We start from the raw sequence: 23,233 nt of genomic DNA, 5'->3' as shown, positions 1-23,233 counted from the left end.
CGCACTCACGCTGTCCCCTCAGATGGCACAGGGAGGCTGTGTGGGCCGAGACAGGGTCCCCAGGCCCAGGTGCCAGTTCTGCCAACCACACCATATGGACCCCGGACCGGGACCCTGCTATCACACATGCTGCCAGCATCCATCGCTTGGGCCCCACACACAGTACACCTAGTGGGACACAAAGATGGGTGGGTGGCTGGCTTAGTGTCTGTCTTTGCCCCACTTGCCCAGCGGTAGGGACCCAAGCTGTCTTGTTCCTTGTTCTATTCCCCAGCACATGAAAGAAGTCTTTAAAAATAATAACAGCTAATACGTACGGAGCAATTAATATCCACCAGGCGTTATTCTAAATGCTTTTCATGCGTTAGCTCAGGGAACCCTCAGGACGACCCTGTGAAGTAGGCATGACCGTTATTCCCATTTTGCAGATATGAAACTGAGGCCCAGAGTGCTTACATCCCCTGCCCAAGTGCTACTCTCCTAAGCGGTGGAGCTCGGATTTGGACTCTTCACTTTATAGCAGAGGAAACCAAGGCCCAGAGAGGTTAAGGGAATCTCAAGGTCACACAGCACGCTAGTGGTACAGTCCGGATTTGAACCCAAGCCTTCCGGTTCCAGAACGTGGGTTCTTAACTGTGTCGTTCGGCAGCCTCCCAGTCAGATCCAGGTGCCAAGGCCCAGGGAGGGTGCCTGAGAGCCTGCTTGCTATTCCAAGTGGCCAGGTTCCATGCCACGCTGGCTCCCACCCTTCTGGGGCTCCTTCCCCAGGCTTTGAGCAGCAATGTCGGATCTGCATCATGCCCTCCTCCTACAGAGTCGGCATATTTGAGGCAGCTCCCGCTGGGAAATCATCCGAGCTAACAGGCAAACAACACAGCGGATGCGCACAGAGGCCTCCAAATGGGTCTCAGGGGGGCGGGGAGGGGGACAGTGCGGGAGAGACTCTGGAAGGTTTGCTGTGTCCCTGTTCCTGGGAGGGCTCCAGGTGGTGAGGAGCCAGCGGAAGGCTAATAGGGAGTGGGGAGGCGGTGGAAGGAGCTGGGTCCAGGATACAGAGTCCCCACTGCCAACCAGGCTTAAGGAGATAGGATTTAGAGGCTCCTGACACTTATCACAAACTGTCCCTGAATCAGGCACTGCGCTAAGCAGTTTATGTGGATTAGCACACTGATTCCTCATGAGCCTGTAGCACTTCTTTCTTTCTTTCTTTCTTTCTTTCTTTCTTTCTTTCTTTCTTTTCTTTCTTTCTTCTTTCTTTTTTTTTTTTCTGCAGATGATCTGGGTGAACACAAGGGGAGTTAAGAAACTGGCCCAAGGTCACAAAGCTAGTAAGTAATAGGTCTGGGACCAGAAGTCTGGCAGTCTCTTTCTGGTGCCTCTGTGTCTCTCACTGTGCCATCATGGAGTCCGTCCTAACAATATCCCTCACGTTCAGAGGCAAAGGAAAAGCCCTCTCAGACTGCCAGGTACAAAGTGGGTTGTCAGTACCAGAGATTAACCCAGCTGGGGACAAGAAAGCAGGGAGAGGAGGCCAGCAGCAGAGGCCCCACCCCGGTCAGCCAGCCTGAAGGCCAAGAGCTCAGGCTCTAGAGTCTCAACAGTTAGGCTCAAAGCCAGGCTCTGACTCGTACCTCTGAGTGACAAGGGCAGGTTTCCTCATGTCTCTGAGCCTCAGTTTTCTGCTCTGTGAAAAGGGCACAGTAGCAGGTCTGCTTTCGAGTGTTGTCATGAGGCAGTGAAGCAATGCGTGTGAAACACTGAGCCCAATGCCCGGCCCAGAGTAAGTGCTTCCTGTGTCTGCACAGGTACGTATCATGGCTGGCCTGGAGCCGTGTGAGGAAGACAGGGCTGGCTCTTGAAGGTGAGTGGGCAGCTTTGGCCTTGCGGGGGAAGATGGGGTGAGGGGCAAACCGGGTCAAGGTCAGACCTCCCGACAGGGTCTTGAAGAATCTCTTAGAAAACCCTTCAAGGTTCAAAGAATTGAAAATGATGGGGGCTCAGTCAGTTAAGCATCCGACTTCAGCTCAGGTCATGATCTCGCGGTCCGTGAGTTCAAGACCTGCGTCAGGCTCTATGCTGACAGCTCAGAGCCTGGAGCCTGCTTTGGAGTCTGTGTCTCCCTCTCTCTCTGCCTGTCCCCCACTCTCTCTCTCTCTCAAAAATAAACATTAAAAAAAATTTTTTAAAGAAAATGATGGAGTTTACAGTAGTGAGGGCGTTCTAGTCTCTGACCAATTTACCCCTTTAAATCTACCATTGTGCCGTAAGAGTATGAATAATGAGCATCGAGCCTTATATGGAGTGATTTATAATATACTTTCACATCTGTGAATTAAATTGGAGCTCTGTGAGTTGGGGCAAAATAAAGATTATTATACCCATTTTAAGGATCAGGGACTGAGGCTCAGAGGGGGAAGTAACACAGGGGAATTGGAGCTCCTATGGCAGAGCTTTCTCTACGTTATGGGCTGAAGGTCTGTGTCCCCGCAAATTCAAAGCTCTAATCCCCAGTGTGACGGTATTTGGAGATGAGGCATTTGGAAGGTAGTTAGATGTGGATGAGGTCATGAGTGTGGAACCCCTTGATGGAATTAGATGAAAAGAGGAAGAAGCCAGAGCTCTCTCTTTCTCCTCACCATGTGAGGACACAGCATGGCTGTCTGTAAACCAGGAAGAGGGCCCTTACTAAGGAGCCAACCATGCTGGCATCCTGATCTCAGACTTCTGGCCTCCAGAACTGTGAGAAGTAAATTGCCGTTTGAGCTACGCATTCTGGGGTACCCTTGTTAAAGCAGCCTGAGCTGACTGAGACACTATGAAGGCTCTCCACCTGCTTTGCTAGGCTGGGCTTCAGGGTTGGCAGAAGATGAGTCCACTGGCCGTGAGGTATTCAGTGGCCAGGGCTGGGGGCTAAGATGCCCAAAGGGATTCAACCCAAGATAACTCTTCCTCTTCCCCCCATTTTCTGTTTGCATTCTCATAAAGGCTATGATGCTCCTCTCTGAAGAAGCCCACATGTGATCTTCACATTGTTGGGCAGACTTTTCCAGTTCTCTGGGCACTTGGTAGGCTGTCTTCTAGAAGGTATGGCTGTGTGTCTTGTTAGGACCAATGAACTGAGTGGAAGGGAGGTGTGTCAATTCCCAGGAGGAAGCTTTCAAAGCTGCTGCGTACTTGGCCATATCTTTTTCCCTGCCACTGTGATCATGGGGACACATGTCTACAAGGAGCCTCTGTTATCCTGGACATAAGAGTGACTCTGTTATGTGACAATATGCATGACCCACTTTGATGTGCAGCAGGAGCAAGAATGAAAGATTGTGCTTTTTACTGCAGCACAATCTAACTTGGCAAGTAGAGCCATAAATGTTTGGGTCTCTGAGCAAAGACGATGGTCCAGAGACAGAAACCACAATATTGGGAAGGGAGTAAGAGATGGGGGAGGGGGAATTGCCCAGTGGGTCCACTCTCCATGAAGGCAGAGATTTTTGTATGTTTTGTTGACAGTTATATCCCTAGTACTTAGCAGAGTGTCTGGCCATCAGCGGGTGCTCATTAATGCTGAAAAACAAATGAATGACCTCCATATTTGCCCAATAATTGGACCAGAAAGAGACCACTCCAGTGAATCCACTGAAGACAGGGACCAAAATTTCATATGAAATTGTGAGTGAAAAAAAGTTTCAACTGGGATTTTATTTTGAAAAGTAAAACTAAAAATATGAAAATAGAATCTTATGTTGGACCAAAATGAGATTATAATTACAGCCACCTGTTAAACCTTCCAATGAACAAAGAACAAATCAAGTATTGATTGGGTGGCAGCGGGGGTGGGGAGATAAATTTTTTGTGCAAAATCATATGCTAGCATGATATGACATTTTCTCATTTCACATTTCTCCATCACAGAGCGACCATTCAAGTTTTCTAACCATGAACTCATTGTTGCCAGTTTCCCCTTCTGTTGTTTTCTGGTCTACCTCTGCCAGGTTCTCATTTGTCTGTGGCTTTGTGTGAGATGAGAAGAGATGAGAACCTTTCTTGGTTCATTAAATCCTACAACCTTCATAAGACCTCAGTTTCACTTTGCAATCCTTTGGCATTGTATGTTCAGTTGCTGACACCACCCCAAACCCAAAAAGAACCTGATGGACGCCAGTATTAAGTGATGGCCAGGGATGGATGTTGGCATTGTGGAAGGAGAGATTTCAGGCAGGGACTACTTTTAAGTGGTCATTTCATTAACGTTCTTCTATCAGGGTACTCTTTTTTAAACCTACAACCTCACATGTCTAGGGTCTCAGATAATGATGACTCAGACCCCTGTATGGGATCTGAAGAAGGAACCAGGAATACATGGCCAATCAGGCGGACTCATCCCCTGCCCTCTAACCTCTCTCACCCATGGTTCCTTTCTAGGCTGTGTTGGAAGCATCCACCTCAGCTGCCTGTCCTCACCTTGCATCCTTCACTGTCTCCAGAGTGGCACCTGTAGAAGGAACCACTTCTTATCCTGGGCCCAGTAGTGTGATTCCCAGCATGGTTACAGGAAGAGGGAGAAGAGCTTTGTATTAAGACCACCTGGGACTCAAGAACATTCAAAGCACATCATCTAGCAAAGAGTTTCAAACGGAGGACTGTGATCCCCCCGATTCCAGTGAGGATTCATGAGGTGAAATTTTATCTCCTCAGGTTCATCAGTTTGTCTTCCTGGGGTCCCCATCTGACCAGTTCTTCCTACTCCAGGAGTGCCAATAGCTTTGGCTAAAGCCTTACTCTTTCATGCCAAACTCAGCCTCCCTAATGGTCACCCCCTTACCCACTTCTGCCTGATCCTATCTTACGCCTCCCCTCTTACCCTATGTTCCTGGAAAAGCAGCATGTTTTTTCCTCCCCAGACCTCTGTGAACCCAACTCCGTGTCCTTGTTTATGCACTTCCCTCCACCCAGAGCACCATTGGCCCATCTACCAGTTTCTTGTCTCTGGGCCCTTTCACGTCCCACCTCCTCCGAATCCCTTTAGCTGGCTGTGAGGCTCCCTCCGCTGACCCCCTCAGCCATATCCTGCTCTAATCCTCCTGCTCCATGGATGGTCCTAACATCTCTTCCAAGAGGATGGCAAAGAGGCCCTTCTTATTCTGTTTCTGCCCTGGCACCAGGCAGGTAGCACGAGCTCAGGACCATCCTTTGCTTCATTCCTGGCGAAATGGTTCTGCATTTGCTAGGTGACCTTAAACCTAGCGCTTGGAGCTCTCCAAGACTCAGTTTCATCAGCTGCAAAATGGGGACTGAATAAAATACCAGGGGTAAGGTCCCCGGCAAGGGGAAAACACAAGGCGGGGAAGACACGAGGTACTGTTCCCTCCCTCCGGCTTCTCCTTCTCTGTCTCTTTTGCAGATTCATCCTTCCATAAGGCAAGTAACCAGCATGGAGGCAAACATTCCTTAAGGGCCCGCCTCAGGCCTCTGTCCCAAAGTGGTTTTCCCCTGTCCTGCTCCAGCGTATGAGCAGACGACCCACAAATGTGTCTCTGCATCCTGGCCCCTTCTCTACCTCTCAGGCCCAGAGAAACTCCCTTGCATTCTCCTCTTGGCAAGCTCAAGGAGGCCTCAAGTCCAAGTGCTCCTCTCCTGGGAACTATTTTACATAATCATGGCTGATTGATAAATGTCAGTCTCCCCACTAGAGACTACAAGCTCCTTGAGGACAGGGGCCCGATACTCAGCACAGAACCTGGCAGAAAGTGGGCATCCAGCGCCTGGATGATGGCCATGCTTTTCCCTCTTTCCGCCTGAGTTTGTCTGTTCGTTCAAACTGACCGACCATCAGCCATGACCTCCTGCCCCTTCCAACATGTACTCATACCTCTGGCCCATATAAAGCTTCCCCCGCTCCTCTCTGTCCGTCCATATATCCATATCTCCCCCCACTGCTTCCTCCAAGTCCTCACCCCAGCACCACTTTCTCCTGGAAGCCTTCTCAGCCCCACACTGAGCACCCCTGATCCCAATCCCCTCTCCCAGAGGGCTTTGTGGATCAGCCGTGCTGCTGGGTGAGCGGCCCCTGAGAGCACTGGCCAGGGTTTTCATGAGGGAGTGCCCAGTGGCCACATTTTGTTAAAGGAGGTTAAATGAGATGAGAGGATTTGTTCATCCCTGGTGACCTAGAGCCACACTTCATTCCCTGAGCCCACTGGACTGTTCTCAATGACCGCAAGGAAGTCTGTGGACTTCTTGTTTATGATGACGCTCTGCGTGGCATTGCCCAAGCCCCTCTCCAGTCTGGCTGGGCTGGGGACGCCGGTGAGGATATGGGAAATCTAGGTTGGCTTGGCCTTTGGTTATCGAGGCCATGTAGGTGGAGGGACTTGGCCAGGGGGTGCTAGAAGGGATCCACTTATGCAGCAGAAAGGACAGCTTGAACTTGAGCAGGAGCCTGAGGCCAGGGTCCTGGAGGAGCTGCTGATCTGGAGCCCCTGGGTGCCTCTTCCACTGTCCCCACTCCTCCAGGGCTGTGCCCTTTCCGTGTAGGGGTGGCCTCCTGCAGAACCAGAGTCAGCACTGTTTGTCCATGAGGAAGAGGGACTGCACCAGGGGGCTGGTGCAGGTGCTCACTCAGAACGGTGTGCAGTGAGGGACACCAGGCACAGAGTGTCGCTTCTTCCCTCTGGGCCAGGATGACTTTACCAACAGCCCATTCAACCGAGCTGCAAACCAATGGCCAATGGCTGGAATCCCTTCTGAGAGCTTAGTCTGGCCTGGATTTGAGTTTGGTCCTCATGCTGTTTTCCACAAGGCCACAGACCCCTAGTCACCTACCCACCCAGGCTAGGAACCTTGGCCCGTCTCATGTCTGAAAAGCAGTCGGGTCTGCGGTCCACCCATCAAGAACACTGCCCACCTCACCTTAGGCCCTGGATCACCACCTGTGTGGGGTTGGATGGAAAACAGCACTCCCCACGAGGGGGACTCTGACCAAGGCTGGGTGACAAGGGAACTGCATCAGGCCTCGGGGGTCCTGCCCAGCAACCTCTGGGTCAAGTTCAATCCACAATCATTTGTACATGTGCATGTGTGCACGTGCGTGTGTGCACACATGTGCCCCACACTCTTAAATCCCTGCAGGGACAGGGCATCCCACACAAGTACCCCTAAACACGTAATCACATTTATACATGCGCCACTGGGCCGCCCCCCCCCCCCACAACCACCAACTTATGGAGCTCACTCTATACGAATCACTACCCTCCAGGGACACACCCCTGCCTGCACATGCCCCATACACTTCTCAACATACATCCCACACACCACACGCACACGTGCTCAGTGGCCCCCAGCCCAGCTAACCAAGGGAGTGTCCGTGCCCTCTGTCTCCACCGTGCAGGAGGCGGGAGTTCATCCGACCTCCTCGGAGCCTCTGCCTAGCTCCCTGGGACCTGCCTGGGCTCAGACAGATGAACCCAGGGAACAGGGTTCTATGCCAGCAGAGGAGGAGAGGAAGAATGCTCTGTCTCTGCTGAAGACTACTAGGAAGAAAGAAAGAAAGAAAAAGAAAGAAAGAAGGAAGGAAAGAAAGAGGAAAGAAAGAAAGGAAAAAAGAGAAAGAAAGAAAGAAAGAGAAAGAAGGAAGGAAAGAAAGAGGAAAGAAAAAAGAAAAAAAGAAAAAGAAAGAAAAGAAAGAAAGAAAGAAAGAAAGGAAGGAAGAAAGAAAGAAAGAAAGAAAAAGGCAAAGAAAGAAAAGAAAGAAAGAGGCATAGGAGCAGAGACAGGAAGGTGCCTGTTGCTTTTGGTTGGGGGAGAGGAGGGGAAGGTTCTGGCTTCCACCCCACCAAGCCTCCGCCAAATTTCCTCTGCTGCATGGTGAGGAGGGAGCGGAGGGAGCGTCGCATCGGACTGAACTGTTGCGGCTGCAGGAGATGTAATGACGGCTTCCAGCGGGACTTGACATGTTAGCAGACACCAATGCTGCACTCGGGGCCAGGTCCCCCCCTGCGCCCACCCACCTCCCACCGCTGGAGGACCCCTTCTCCGTCCTGGAGCCCCACTTACCAGGCAGGAGTAGGGGTCGGGGGGGGACACACACGCCGCACTTGGCCAGTGGTTTTGGGGACAGTCACACGCCGGGCACCTGGAGGGCAGCAGGCACGAGCCAGGCAGCCAGGGATGGACAGTCTGCAGAGCTCCTGGCAGCCCCAGGGCTCCGGAGGACAGACTAGAGATGACGGGGACCCAGAGACGGGGGAAACAGGTGGCTGGGATGGGTGGGGGGTGGGGGAAGGGGGGAGGCAGAGACGGAGGGGAGAGAGACACAAGGAGGAGGAGATGCTGAGAGAATCACACCCAGAAGAAAGAGAGAAACAGACCGAGAGCTCCAGAGAGAGGGAGACAGGGGAAAGGAAGGGGAGAGAGAGAGAGGGAGGGAGCGGGAGGGAGAGAGGGACTGGGAGGGGGGAGGACTCCAGCAGCAACATGTGGTGGTGTTGCTCTCACTCCTAATGCTGGAACATCCCGGCCTCATCTTCCTCTGCCCCCTCCCCTCGTGCAAACGCACGACGTACACATCCGGATGCACACAGACACACACACTCACGCGGCCACTGGCACACAGAGGCACCTGAATTCCGCAAACACACCCTGGCCGCACACTCAGGACAGCCTCCCTGCGGCCCCTCACCCGCCCACCCTTACCTGCCCCAGAAGCCACATGTGTCTGGGCAAATACTCCCTCGGTCCGCCGCCCCCGAGGCTGCCTGCCTGCACCCAGAGCTGCTGGAGGGAGTGCCCGGGGCTGGGCTCCGGTGCCCAAGCCCAGCGCCCGCCGCCCTGGCAGCTGGCCTGATGGATGCCCACATTGCGATAGCTGTTTAGGTGGCCTGCGGGAAGCAGAGAACCATTTGTTTTGTCAGAGCGTAACCATGACAATCACCCCCTGCTCACACCGCTGGTGCTGCTCACCCCCCATCCCCACCCCTTCCCTCCCCCCTCCTCTGGAGCACTGGAGGAAGCAGGAGGCCACTTAGCAGCCTCTGCTAATTCCTGCTGGGACTGATGGGCAGGGCCTGGCCAGTGGTAACAGGCTTGGGCAGCCCCTCCCTGGGGGAATGGGGCTGCCTCCGGGCCATTCAGCCCTGTGTTGGGCCTGCCATGGCCCTGGGGCCCCTGTCGCTGGGACCAGAGCAGAGCTGGCTCCTTGTCCCCCCGCAAGTCCATTCTAGTGCCCGATGACATAAGCTGGAGGTCCGTTGCCTCCCGGGGCCACGATGCCACCAAGCAGATGGCTCTGGTGACTGTGGTCATGGGCCATGGGTGAGTCATCTGCTAAGAACTTTGGCCATGCCTGTCCCGTCTTAGCGTCCCCAAGCCATCACCTCCTGCCCTTGGTCAAGCCAAAGCCACAAGGGAAATTGTTAGGCTTTTAGGTGCACCTCCAGGAGTCATCAGATTGGAGGTCTGGCCTCTGGGGTACAAAGTTGGACCACCCAGAGAGCCAGAGATTGTCGTCATCAAGGACAGGTAGATCTGGAAGGCAAGAGGCCTGCCAGGTGGGTCCGTGAAACCTAATTTGGAGTCTAGAGTTGAGGAGTCCTAAGCTGAGAGGGTAGATGCCTCGGGGGTACAGAACAGAGCTAACAGTCATCCGCTCGCACATCTTGTGGGGTCCTTATGAGAACCTGAGAAGAGGGGCTTAATCCCAGAGTGAAGAGAGAAACTGCACTTCAGAGAAGTGGAGCAACTTGTCCAAGGACACGTGGTAGGAGGAGAGGAGAAAGGATTCAAGCTCACACCTGTCAGATTCCGGCACCTGGGAATTTTCCAGTACACCTCGTTGGCCTTTTCAAGCAGTCACCGTGTGCCAGGCACTGCAGGCAAGGCCTGGAAGAAAGGCATGCTCGCCTGCTCTGTGCCAAACACGGGGAGGTGGGTGCTATGTTCCTCATTTCAAAAACAAGCCCAGAGAGGTGAAGTAACTTGCCTAAGGCCACACAGCAAGTGGAAGACCCAAAATTCAAGTCCAGGTCTGTCTGACTCCATCTCTCCACCCTGCCTCCCTCACCACGTATCAGGGGCTACATCCAGGGCAGAAGACCTATCCCCTTTCTGGACTCTCTGCCTGAGGAGGGTGGAGTCTGAGGGTGGGGCGGGGAGAGTGGGCAGAGGGGTAAAGAAGGTGTGAACGAAGCAGAGATGTCATGTGAGGTCCAAGACACGTGATCTTAGAAGCCTGAGAACCAATGATTCCACCATTAGAAAGTCACATCTCAGGATTCCCTGGAGCCTGAAGTTCCCCCAGACTTCCGTTAAATGTCTACCTGAAACCCCAGGTCTTTGCCATCATGGCAGGTGTCAGCCAGCTGAAAGGGAGGCCCCAGCAGGAGAATTTTGGAGGAGAGTCTGGAGGGAGGGATCTGGGAGGCTAGTGCTGGGCAGAGGGAGTGGAGGGGCGGAGGGGGGAGGGAGCTAGGCTGAGCAGAACTTTTCCGACTTGGTTGTTTAGCCTGGTTTGCCTCTGAATGTCTGCTGGGGTGTCATAGCACCAAAGACAGTAGAAGATGGTGTTTGGGGAACGGCGCGCTGCCTCTGTCCTTTGGAGGACGAACCCAGACACCTGGCAGAGTTGAGTTCAGTACTTATGCTCACCCGGTGAGCCAGGCTTTGGGTCCAGTGCTTGAAGAGGGTGCTGAGGAGTGGGACACAGATTCCAGGAACTTGGCCAAGTGGGAAGTGGGCACAGGGGTTCACAACCAACTTCCAGGCCACTCGGCAGTCCCCTAAAGCCTTTCCCCCTGCGTTGTCTTATCGAATGTCTTAATGAGTCGCCCAGGTGGCAGGCAGAATCAGCCGTGCCCTGGAGGGGTGGGAGACGGAGGCTGACAGGGCACTGTCATCTGGCACCTGGAGTCACCTGCAGGTCAAGGACTAGGGCTTAAGGGACATAGCCATTTAGAATTCCAAGCCTTCCCCAAAGCCCGGTTCTCAGCCCCATGAAGTTCAAGATCTCTGCCCCCCTATCCAGGCCATTTCCAGACTCATCCTTTCTACTCAGCCACCCCACGCCGGAGTTCTAGGACCCAAATTCTCCGGGATTCAAGGTCAGCCTGGGTGCATGGTGATAAGGCTGTAAGGAGAAACACGAGGTGGCCGGAGACAGAGGATCTGAGACAAGAACTGGCTGGGTTGAGAAGCCTGCCTGCTCGGAGGTGTTTTCCAGAGCTGCCTCTGCTTAAAGCCCCAAGATTTCCTTACTCGGTGTCTCAGGTTCCCAGGGCTGCTGTGACAGACGACCACAAAATTAGAGACTTAAAAGAAGAGACATTTATTCTCTCACAGTTCCGGAGGCTAGACATCCAAGATCAAGTGTCTGCAGGGCCTTGCTCCCTCTGAAGGCTTAGGGAAGGAGCCTTCCCTGTCGTCTGCACCCCGGTGGCTCCTGGCCATTCTTTGCCTTCCTACACTTTATGACTGGGCTGTGCCTCTGTCTCCCTCGGACGTCTTCCCTGTGTGTCTCTGTGTCTTGGTGTGCCTGTCTCCAAATTCCCCTCTCCTTTCTCTTACAAAGACATCCGCCACTGATTAGGGCCCGTTCTCAACTCAGCCTGATTACATCTGCAAAGACCCTCTCCCCAGGAAGGTCATGTCCACATATCAGGGGCTAGGACTTGAGCATATCATTTTGGGGGATACAATTCAACCCGCAAAAGGAACTCAGAAGGTAATAAAGGCATGGGACTAGCATGACCCCAAGAGGCCAGTCCTTCTAGAAATTCGGAGAGGAGAGGAAAGCAACTGGCCGTGTTATCAGGTGGTTAAATGTGCACTCTGGCACTGAACTGCTGGGTTCAAGCCCTGACTCTCTCATTCCCTGGCTGTGTGTCCTGGGGGATGCCTCAGTGACCCCTCTGTAACATTGGGAGACTTGAAGTGTCATCATGATAATTAAATGAGTTAATATTTGCCAAGCACTTAAGACAGGATGGCACTTAACATCACATGAGTGCTCAGGTAAGCTTTGAGTGTCCCCTAGACCGACGTTACTGTTTCACAGGTGCAAAAACTCAGTTGCAGAAAGGTGAGGTGATATCCCCTAGGTCACCCAGTTGGGCCAGCTGGGCTGCAGGGTTGCCCTCAGGGAGATTAAATCTCCTTCCCATTTTTTGTGCGGTTGGAGAAGTCAGGTGGATGGTCTGGAGGGGCAGCAAGCAAGGAGGAGGTATGTGTAGACGGGGACCGAGGATCCCAGTGAGGACGGAAGCAGTAGCTTCCTCCCGTCCACACATACACACACCTCTTTTCCCGCCCAGCCCCCTGTTTGCAGGATTGGAAGCTGCCGTGAGACTGTTTCTGCCCACACAGAGGAAAACAAGCCTCCGGGGTGTGTAATCAACACAGTCTGGGTGAGACGGGAAAGCTAGTCCCCCGGTGACACAAGCTGGGGACCCAGGGCACGGCTGACAGATCAGGGAAGGTCTGGCTGGGGGGTAACGGGCAGGGTTTGGCTCTTTCCCCAGAATGCCTGGGGCCGGGTGGTCAGGCTGCGCACACAGCGCACCAGAGCGGAGCCCTGCCTTAGGCTTAATTCCCGAAGGGGCTGGATGCAGCCGTTGTCTAGCTGTGGGGTGCCAGACGGACCAGGTCCCAGCTTTGGAGGCAGGGGGCTGACATGTACCACGTTCTTAGCAACACTCATGACCCCCCTTCCTTTCTTTGCCACCCCTCCCAGCCCCTCATCTGCCTGCAGGAAATAGTGAGATCATTCCAGCCCATTACTGCTCCGTGCCTGCGTATCTCTGCTCTGTGCCATGTGATTTGGCAGTTCTTCCTCTAAAAAGGTGGATATAGCCCCGCCCCTTCACCTTGGCTTTGGGCCCATGACTTAACCAATGGGATGTTGAAGGGGATGACGTAACTAAAGGCTTGGAAAGTGCTCACCTGATTGGGCTCGCTCTCTTGTGCCTCTGCCCTCGTAGCTGTGAGAAGAACATGCCCAGATTGGTGCACTGGCCCTAGGAGGGGGGCAAGGGACACACAGAGCAGGACCAAAATGCCCCAGTCAAGCCCAGCTGAGATCAGCCAACTCTTAGCTGATCCAGAATAAATGCTTGTTGTTGTAAGTCATGGGGTTTGGAGTGGTCTGGTCAGCAGCATTTTCTGGCAGTGGCTAAGCGATAAGCCACCTCTTGTGGATTTCAGCTTCCCGATGTCTTCTGAGCACCTGCCTTGTCTCCACCCCTAGCCTCGGTTCCAGCCTCCTCACAGCTTCTTATCCCCATGCTGCCACCAGATCTTTGTAATACCTGATGATGCTTGTCTCTACTTATTACCCCTTTCTCAACCAAGCCTAAACCTTTTCAATGTCTCTCCGTGGCTTTCGGTAAAAAGTCCCCTTCTTAGCTTGGCATCCGAGGCCCTTTCTGATATTGCCCCTGCCCTCTCTCTGGCCCGGCTCCTGCCCAGGCCCCCAAACGGACACTTCCCCTAGCCACATAGAACTACTTGTGGCTCTTCGCACCTTGGGTTGTTTCAAACCTCTGGAGTTTAACCCGTGTTAATCCCTCCGTTCCCCATTTCCATCTAGCTATCTTCCATTTGTCCCGCGGAGCTGAAGCACCAGCCCCCTGAGAAAGCCTAACCATCCCAGATAGATCACCTGGCCAAGGGGCCGCACTATCCCACACCCGATGCAGAGCCCAGCATACAGTAGGTGCTCAACTAACACCGTGTTGGATGAATAAGTGAATGAGGGCATGGATAAATGAGCATCGCTCAAGAGCAGTATCATGTCTAACACACCTGTATTTACAGCATCTAACACTGATCCGGACTCCTAGTGGGGCTTCATAAAGATTGGTTGAGTAAGTGAATGAATGAACATGACCGCATCACCCAAAGACTGTCCCAAAACACTCTCAGCCCCTGTCCTCCCCAGCAGGGAGGAAGCTGGGAGGAATGTTGAGGGGCCAGGGCAGTGGGAGGGGCAGAGAGAGAGGGAGACACAGAATCGGAAGCAGGCTCCAGGCTCTGAGCTGTCAGCATAGAGCCCGACGCGGGGCTCGAACTCACAGACCGCGAGATTATGATCTGAGCCGATGTCGGACGCTCAACTGACTCAGCCACCCCTGATGAGCCCATTTCATAAGAGCCATCAGAAGAGGCTTCTGTGACGCGGTGGTATTTGAAGAGCTCTGAAGGAAGAAGAAGAAGGAGCCCGAGTCTAGCAAGAGAAATTGCATTGTCTGTGGAGAGCTGAAAAACCCTCACATAGACTACAATCAGTCCGTGTTTTATCATCGCTCAGTGGTAAGTTAGAACAATGGCCGTGATAAAATCATCCTCCCCACCGAGCAGACCACTCCCGCCGTCTCTGCCCTGATGTCCCGCTGCAGGGAGGAGATCGCTGACGCTCACCACCCCGACAGTCTGCCTCGTACCCCCCAAGGACATCCTTGGAGGGATAGGGCAGCTCAGTCTCAGGAAGGGGATGCTGGAGACCTCATTGAACCCAGTCTGGGTTATAAGGGCTTGCAATTCCGGTTAGACTCCAGGAAGCTACTGGCAGGACGTGGGGGCTTATGGCTAAAAGGGAGCAAAGGCAGGATTTGCACCAGGTCTGTGTGCGTCCAAAACTTTCTTCTCCACCCCTTCCAGGTCCTGTCTCCAACTGGTCGTCGAGCTTTGGTCCCCTCCTGCCCGCTGCTGGCACCCTTGGGCCTTGGCTGAGGACAGGGCCGGTCAGCCCAGAAGCTGCCCTCATCACCCGGGGCAGCATGAGCCTCAGGGAAGAGGCCAGCCCTGGCCTCAGGAACCAGTCTTCACCCAGCCACCCAGGGCTCACCTGCATAACGATACCTGACACTGGTCTCCTGGGGACCGCACCCCTGAGTCGGGAGCCGGGTCCTATCACTTGCCATTTGCGGGGACCGCTTCCCCTTTCTGAGGCTTGATTCTCTTCTCTCCAGAGCGGGGGTGGTAATTCCTGTCTCCCCCTGGTGAATGGCAACCCCCTCCTTCCCGCTGCACTGCCAGCGACTGGCCGTTCTCTCCAGCCCTGCTCCACCACGCTTCCAAGTCACCGTCATCCCCTCCAGGGCACTGCCATAGCCTCCGGCCCCTGCTTCTCCTCAAGCCCTTCCAGTCTGTTCTCCAAGCAGCTGCCAGAGTGAACGCTGCAGAGCATCAAACCCGATCTCGTGAAACCCTGGTTAGGCCCGCAAACGCTTCCCATTGCTCTCAGGACAAAGACACAATTCCTCTGTACCTCGTCCGACAAGGAACGCCCGCAGATCTGGTCCCTGCTGACTTCTTCCACCTCATTTCCGCTCTGTGTCCTCCGGAGGCACCGTATTCCTCGCAGACCGTCGTGGTCCCCGGGCTACCTTCTGACTCAGGGTTTTGTCCTAGCTGTTCCCTTTCTCCAGAACATTCTTCCCGCCTCTCTTAATTAACACCTGTGCTTCATCAGATGGCAGCTCAAGGATCACTTCCTCAGGGGATGCTCGAGGTCGAATTCCCCAATCACAGGCTCTCCTTGCCCCGAGGACCTGTCCTTTGTAGACTTTGTGGCTCTTGTCACCGCTGCAACTGAACATTTCACCATGGGATCACTTGATGCATGTCTTTCTCCCCGACTACAATGAAGGCTCCTTCTCTTTGGACAGCCATATATGCCACACCCGGCATGGGGCCTGGCACAGGGTAGGCCATCAGGAAATATTTTTTGAACAACCAAACAAGTGAAACAAAATGAAACCCATAATGGAAGCGACCTGTATCAAAAATATAAATCCTGGGTACCCATTTGGAATTATTGTTATACCCACTTTACAGATGAGGAAACTGACAATCAGAAGAGTTAAGGGACTTACTCAAGTCTCCTGGCTTGGCGGCACAGCCAGGGCCCAAACCCGGACCTGGCCACGGTTGCTGGCATGTGGAGGGGCTCAGGCCCTGCTCGCTGAGCCACCTCCACTGCCTGTGCCCCGCACCCTGCTGCCTCTCCAGAAGGTGGGCTGCCTGGAGTTTGCAGATGGCTGCTGGCAGGGGTCAATGCTGGCGGGAGACAGCTGCTCTGCAATCAGGCACCTGTTTCTTATTCATGATCTGTTACCATACGTGGTGCCTTCAGTACAAACAGGCGGCGACAGCTCCTGGCTTCAAAGCTGTCCCGGGGGCAGGAACACAGCCGCCCTGGCCAGGGGTCCAGTGCAGCTCGGTGCTGCAGGGAGAGGTGGGGGCTGGGACAGATGCTGGCGTCTCGGAACAGGTGGCTGGCTGCTCCACAGAAATTGGAAGGAGGCAAAGATTTGCTCAGGGGACCAAGAAGGGCCGAATCTCTGAGGCTACCAATCTTGTTCTGTGATCTTTGGCTTTTGAAACATAGACACATTGCAAAGAAGGAAAGGAGGAAAACAAAGGAGAATAAATTCCTTCAAATGTGGTCTGGAGTACTTCCTTCTGTTTCTTGCCCTCTCGTCTCTTCAGGCTTTGTCTGGGAAAAGAGGATAATGTGTTTCTAGTCTCTGCAATCTGCAAGCCAGCCTGGGACACTTTGTGCATTGAGGGCCTACAATGAGCCTGGCACCGTGCCAGGCGCTTTCTCTCTCTCTCTCTCTCTTTCTCTCTCTCTTTCTCTCACACACACTGTGGCACATAATTCTCACAACACTCTGGGAAGCCTTTCCTGTTGTTGTTGGGTTTGTTTCAATTCAACAAACGTTTTCTGTGTCTCCTCTGCTAGATGTGCGGGACCCCAGTGATGAACATGGACGCTACCCCTGCCATCACGAATCCTACATTCTCCATTCAGAAGAACATTCAAGATTTGATAAATGCCCGAAAGGGGACAATTTGAGTGGCATGGTCCAGAGTCACTAGGGTGAGGGATGGGACGTTACATAGGGCAGTCAGGGGAGGCTTCTCTGAGCAAGTGACGTCTGAGCTGAAGCGTGAAGGGTGAGGAGAGAGCCAGCTGTTTAGAGAATGGGGTGGTGGAGGAGTAGAGGAGCAGCAGGTGCAAAGTCGGGGAGGGTTACCCCAGGAAGGGAAGGGGACCAGGCTGGCTGGAACAAAGTGAGAGTGGCCCACGCGGGCAGTGGGGGAGTGATGGGAGCAGTGCTTGTCCCTGTGGAATAGGAGTTTTACCCTGAGAGCAATGGACAGTTCCAGCAAGATGATAAACTGGGGGAAATCGGCTTTTGCTTCCAATTGATGAGGTCATCCCGGCCACTGTGTAGCGAATGGATTGGAGCAGGGTAAGCTGGGAGAAGGTCAAGGGGGAAGCTATCATGGAACTAAAAGTAACAGAAGATGGTGGTGATGGAGAGCAGTGGATAGCTTGAGGGGGGGCAGTATGCGAAAGACAAGAACCGAGGGTACTTCCTATGCTATGGGCTTGTGCAGGTAGATGGGTGGGGAGGACCAGGTTGGAGGTGGCATGGGTGAGAATCTAGAAACCTGGACATAATGAGTTTATGGCAAATCAAGTATCCAGGGAGGGTTCATAGTTGGATACGAGTTTGGAGCTCAGATGATAATGAGCCGAAGATAACACTCAGGAGTCATTAAGCTCTAGATGACAATTAGCACCATGCAATGGGACCGTCTGTGGGCTGAGAGTTGGCTGAGCATTCGCTGTGAATTCCATGGCAGCAGGGACCATGCCTGCCATTTTCACTGTCCTATAACTCCAGCATCTACAACCCAGTACATAGTAAGCATTTAAGTCATCATTGAAGATGGAAAGACAGAGATGCAAAGGAATCCAAGGTCATGATCTCTTTCTTCAAGGAGCTTATGGTACACAGGGCCACCCAGAAGCAAAGGCAGCTTCATATGCATAGAACAATAGTCTCAGAGCCAATATGGAATCCGGGACCATTCTGATGAGCCAGGGAGGACGCTTACCTTAGCCTGCCTTCATGTGTGGTCCAAGTGAATGGGCTAAGCACACTTGTGAGGAAGACATTTAAGAACAGGTATCTCTAAGCCCTTTGGAAGTATCTGGTACATGCTCCATATCAGATATGTGTTCAGTGGATTTATACACCATTTGCCTTTGCTTTTCTGTAGGCTGTTTGGGTATGTCTTTGCTACTGTCCTTGACTCGCTGCATTCTGGTCCTTTCCTTTGGAGATGTCCTTACCATCTTTCCCTCAAACATCCCTCCCTATCACCCACAAAACTCCAAGCTTTGCAAGGCTAGGGGACTTTATCCGATTTGTCTTCTTAATTCCAGAGGCTGGCTGAGTGCTGGGCATGTGACAGTTAATAAACCACCAGTGCCCGTGATAGATAATAGAAGCTCGATGGGTTTATTGAATAAATGAATTCGCAGCTATTTATCAAAGCAAATTCTCTAAGGATCTCTCTTGGGTAAGTAAGTCTCTTAACCTCTCTGGGCCTCAGTTGCTCCTAAGCACAGCCTAGAAATGGTCTGCAGTGCCTGATTTCTTGCTCACTGTAGTGTATACGAATTTATACATATTCATTTGGGTGGCATGGAGCTCCGGCTGAGCTGATGCTAATGCAGGCCACTGAGGTGGCCACAAGCCCTGCGTGGGGCAGGAGGACTGACTGCAGGAAGATTTGGGTGCCAGTGTCCAGGGCCAGAGGGGGAAAAACTTGTAAAGTGTGGTCTGGAGCACTTCCTGCTTGAGAAAGGCATTGGAACGATGACTGTACATGTATTCTATATAAAAAAAATTCGCGATACCTGTTTTTTTTTTTTTCAACGTTTATTTATTTTTGAGACAGAGAGAGACAGAGCATGAACAGGGGAGGGGCAGAGAGAGAGGGAGACACAGAATCGGAAACAGGCTCCAGGCTCTGAGCCATCAGCCCAGAGCCCGACGCGGGGCTCGAACTCACGCGAGATCACGCGAGATCTCGCGAGATCGTGACCTGGCTGAAGTCGGACGCTTAACCGACTGCGCCACCCAGGCGCCCCGCGATACCTGTTGTTAATCCATCAATGGGCATTGTTGATTTTCCCTCCAAACTACCTCTTAGATCCATCACCTGGCCCCCAGCGCCCCCTCCACCAACCCCAGACTCTGCAGCATCCTCCCACCGCTCTGTTTCCCTCTTGTTTTCCCCACAGAGTGACTTTTATTATTTTATTTTTATTTTTTTAATATATGTATTTTTAAGTCCATTTCTTTATTTTTGTGTGTGTGAGAGAGAGAGAGACAGAGAGAGGGGTAGGGGCAGAGAGAGAGGGAGAGAGAGAGAGAATCCCAAGCGGATTCCGAGCTGTCCGTGTGGAGCCTGATGCGGGGCTCGAACCCATGAAGCATGAGATCATGACCTGAGCCGAAATCAAGAGTCAGATGCTTAACTGACGGAGTCACCCAGGTGCCCTTACACAGAGTGACTTTTAAAAACATAAATCACATCACATCCCTGCCCTGCTTAAGACACTTTGGGAATGACATCACACTCAAAATCCAAACTCCTCACCCTGGCCTTGCGTGACCAGGCCCAGCCTCCTTGTCCCATGTGTGTGTGTTCCAGCCATTTCCTCTCCTTTCACTTCCTCACGCCCAGCCCTCAGGTCCTCCCCAGCACCCTGCTCCCTCCGAGGGCAGTGCTCCACCGCTCCCTTTGAGCAAGACCGTCTTAGACGCTCGCCATAAATGTCACCTCCTCAGAGAGGTCCTCCTTGACTACCGATCCCAAGGCAGACCCTCCTCAGTTTATCTAAGTGAACAGCATCGTGTTTATTTCCTTAGCAGCTCTTCCCACAACTTGAAATGTCTCTGTTCATTTGTGTGTTTGTTGTTTCCCCCTGCAGACCACTCTCTCCTCAGAGAATGAACACCACACCACGTCTGTTCCCCGGGGCACCTCCAGAACTTAGCACGGCACCTGACGCTCAATAAATAGTCATCGCATGAACAAATCCTTCCTGCTCCTCGCGGTCCCCAGCCTGGTTCCAATACAGTGAGGATGGAGGGAGAAAGGGGCTAGCCCAGAGAGCCCTGGACTACAGCACTCTAGCATAGGTAAAAAAAAAAAAAAACAAAAAACTGTACCCACAGCCCTCTCAGGCAACACAATGTGGCCTAGCATGGCCGTGTTTGCAGGCATGTGGTGGGCAACTTCCCCCAGGACTTCTGTCGACACTTGGTGGAGCCCCGAGCCTGTGCGTCTGTGTATTCATGTTAGGACACTCGCTCCTGGTTACTCGCCTCCACTGGGGCCCTTTGCTCTCACTGATGAATGAAACCGTATTTGGATTCAGTAAGCATGTCTGCACTGCCTTGCGTCCTCCAACAGGGAGTCAGGCTCAGCCGCGGTTCCAGAGTTGGCTCTCACAGAAGCAGAAGGCCTCCTTGAAGCCACATGACTTTTGTGCTGGGGAAGAGGCGTGCCCAGAACCATCTCTCACAACTTGTTCTTTGTTCCCTCCACTTGGCAGACATTACATGGCAGATGTAACATGAGCAAAAAGCATAACCTTCACTGGCTTCCGGTGGAGAGTTGCTGGCCCGTGCTGAGCCTTCATTGTCAAGGTGAAAAAAGGGTTTGATGGAGCCTAAGAACCAACGGATGTCCATTTGCCTACTTGACTCCCGGATGCCCATTCATGCCCAGGGTGAGTGCTTGTCCAGTCTGGTTCCCGAAGCCCCGCTATGGAATCAGAGGGAACCGCCCACATTGGCAGAGATGCTCAGAGTCGAGCCAGGACCATGGTCCATCCAAGCAGCTGCAATCATACAACTCTCCTCCTTAGCAAGGAGCATTTCTGTTTGGGGTGGGAAGGAGTTAGGGGAGAGGCTGGGGCCTGTGGCTGTCAGGTGAAGGTGGCCACTGTGGTCTTCCACAGCATGTAGTCTAACAGCTAGTGCTGTCCCTTCTCACTTGTATTTGTGAGAACGTATGAATTCATTTCCTGACGGACCTTGCGTAATTCAGTTACCTGGGCTCTGTGGACCTGGAAAGCCTCCCCTGAGAGCAGCCTCACAGGTGGGTTGTGTAGACAGACGAGATGAGGTAGGCCAAGGGCGTGGTATGGGCTGAGCCGCCCCTGACTCTGACCCTGACTTGGACTCTGCCCTTGTAGCAGAACCAAAACTTTGGTAAATCACTCTCAACAGGCTGCCATCCATTTTATTAAGTATCCACATAAGAACATATCACACGTCCTCATGTCGCCCTCTCTACATTACCTGCGGCGCTGCTGATAAAAACAGCTATGATTGGGGCGCCTGGGTGGCTCAGTCGGTTGGGTGTCTGACGCTTGATTTCAACTCAGGTTTGTGATCTCTCAGTTCATCACTTCAATCCCTGCATTGGGCTCTATGCTGATGATGCAGAGCCTGCTTGGGATTCTCTCTCTCTCCCTCTCTGTGCCCTTCCCCTGCTTGCACTCTCTGTCTCAAAATACATAAGTAAACTTAAACATATATACATATACACACACTCACACACATATATAAACATATATATACATATATATAAACATATATATGTATATATATATATACACATTTAAGAAAAACAGCTATGACTTTGTGTGTACTTTCCAGGTTGCAGGAACTTTTCACTTGTTAACAGATCTGGTCCTTACAATAGCCCTGCAAAGTTTCTATTACAATCCCCAGTGTATAAATGAGGATGCTGAACTCAGAGGGGAAGGGAATCAGAAGGCACAGCCAAGATTTGAACCCAGGACAACGGCCCATCCCTTGGTACCATGCCCATCCTCCACCTGCAAGGAAACTTTCCATGACCTCTTTAATCATGATTCTCCATGCCCACCTGGGAAACTTGCCCCCATGGGGACAGTCACTGTCCACATGTGGACAGGCTTCTGGATAGGGCTGAGTGGTCTATGGTTCCCCTGGGCGCTCAGAGGCAATTAAGTGCAATGACGTGTTCCCACCAAGGTCGTCCCTGTGAGGTTGGACCCTGGAAGTGTGATTTGCCATCCCCAGGAGCAGTCCGGGCCCTCCCAGGAGCTAGGCCGTTGCCATAGCATCCGTCTCAGCTCCTCTGAGGCTGGGCCCAGCCGGCGCGGTCCAGATAAGCATCAGATGATGCCAGGCTGGTGGCAATGTTGCCAAGGGGATGCTGGCCTTCGAGACGCTCGGGTGCTGTGAATACTGATGAGGAGCCAGAGGGATGCAGGGACAGGAGTTCCAAAGGACATCTCTCTCCTCGGGGCTGCCCCTCTGCTTCAGAAAAGTCCCTGATGGTTGATGTCTCCCACGGTGCCTAGCACCATGCCTGCCGAATGGTGGATGCTCATTCACTCCCTCAAGCAACGTGTGTTGGGCACACCCACATGCCAAGCACTGGGCGTGCAGGGAGAGAGTGAAAACACACACAGGACTGACCCTTGCAGAGCTTATATTTTAGTGGAAGAGGGAGCTACTAATGAGTGTGACAAATGCCACCAAGGGAACTCCATGGAGCTTGACTGATGGGGGGAATTTGACCTAATCAGGGAAGTTGGAAGTCTACTTGAGTTGAGATCCAAATGCAGAGGTGTTCATTAGAGGGTGGGGGGTGGAAGTGGAGGGGGAGGAAGAAGAGGGGGAGCAGGAGGGGGAGGAGGAGGAGGGAAGGAGGGAGAGGAGGGGGAAGGGGAGGAGGAGGGGGAGAAGGAGGAAGAGAAGGGGAGGAGGAGGGGGGAGGGAAGGAGGGAGAGGAGGAGGAAGGGGAGGAAGGAGAGGAAGGGGAGGAGGAGCAGGAGGAGGAGGAGGAAGAGGAGAGGCAGAGCTAAGAGCATTGCAAAGCGTGTGTGTGTGTGTGTGTGTGTGTGTGTGTGTGTGTGTGTATGCAAAAGAAGATGAGGGCCAGACCCTGCAGGGCCTTGAAGACTGTGCTGAGGAATCTGGCCTTAATCTCAAGGGTGGTAAGAAGCCATCAGAAAGCTTTAAAGCAGGGGCTGATGTGATCAGATCCGTTTTGAAGCTATCGGGTAGGTTCAGAGTGAAGGTTTAGAGGGAAGGCCCTGAGCTGATATGGAGGGGAAAGTGCTCAATCAATATTCTGAGACTATTTTCCAAATCTGTTTCCTGCCTTCCCTCCCCACCACCCCTATCTTGTTTTCTCTCTCTCACAGATGCAACCAGCCCCTAATCGGACTCCTGGCCTCTGTGGTTTCCCACCTCATCATGACTGGCCAAGGCCCCATTTAAGACCCCAAGTCTGATCATGCTCTCCATGGACTACACCGTGATTCTCTGTGTCTCCCTTCCTTCAGGCTGGAATGGGGGGGTCTCTCATCACA

At 52.9% G+C, this 23,233-nt stretch overlaps 1 protein-coding gene across 1 annotated transcript in view; it reads right to left on the bottom strand.

Annotated features, from left to right (window-relative positions):
- VWA5B1 (von Willebrand factor A domain containing 5B1) overlaps positions 1-143 on the bottom strand; it is a 39,659-nt gene extending 39,516 nt beyond the window's left edge. The window contains exon 1 of the mRNA XM_040471526.1: positions 87-143. Coding sequence (XP_040327460.1) covers positions 87-143 — 57 coding nt within the window. The remainder of the gene's footprint in view (positions 1-86) is intronic.
- Positions 144-23,233: the final 23,090 nt, after the last annotated feature.

The sequence above is a fragment of the Herpailurus yagouaroundi genome, unplaced genomic scaffold (genome assembly GCF_014898765.1).
Source record: "Herpailurus yagouaroundi ecotype Mexico unplaced genomic scaffold, PumYag 77, whole genome shotgun sequence".
Taxonomy (NCBI): Eukaryota; Metazoa; Chordata; class Mammalia; order Carnivora; family Felidae; genus Herpailurus; species Herpailurus yagouaroundi.
The sequence above is the reverse complement of the archived record's forward strand: the minus strand, read 5'-3'. Positions and strand labels throughout refer to the sequence as shown.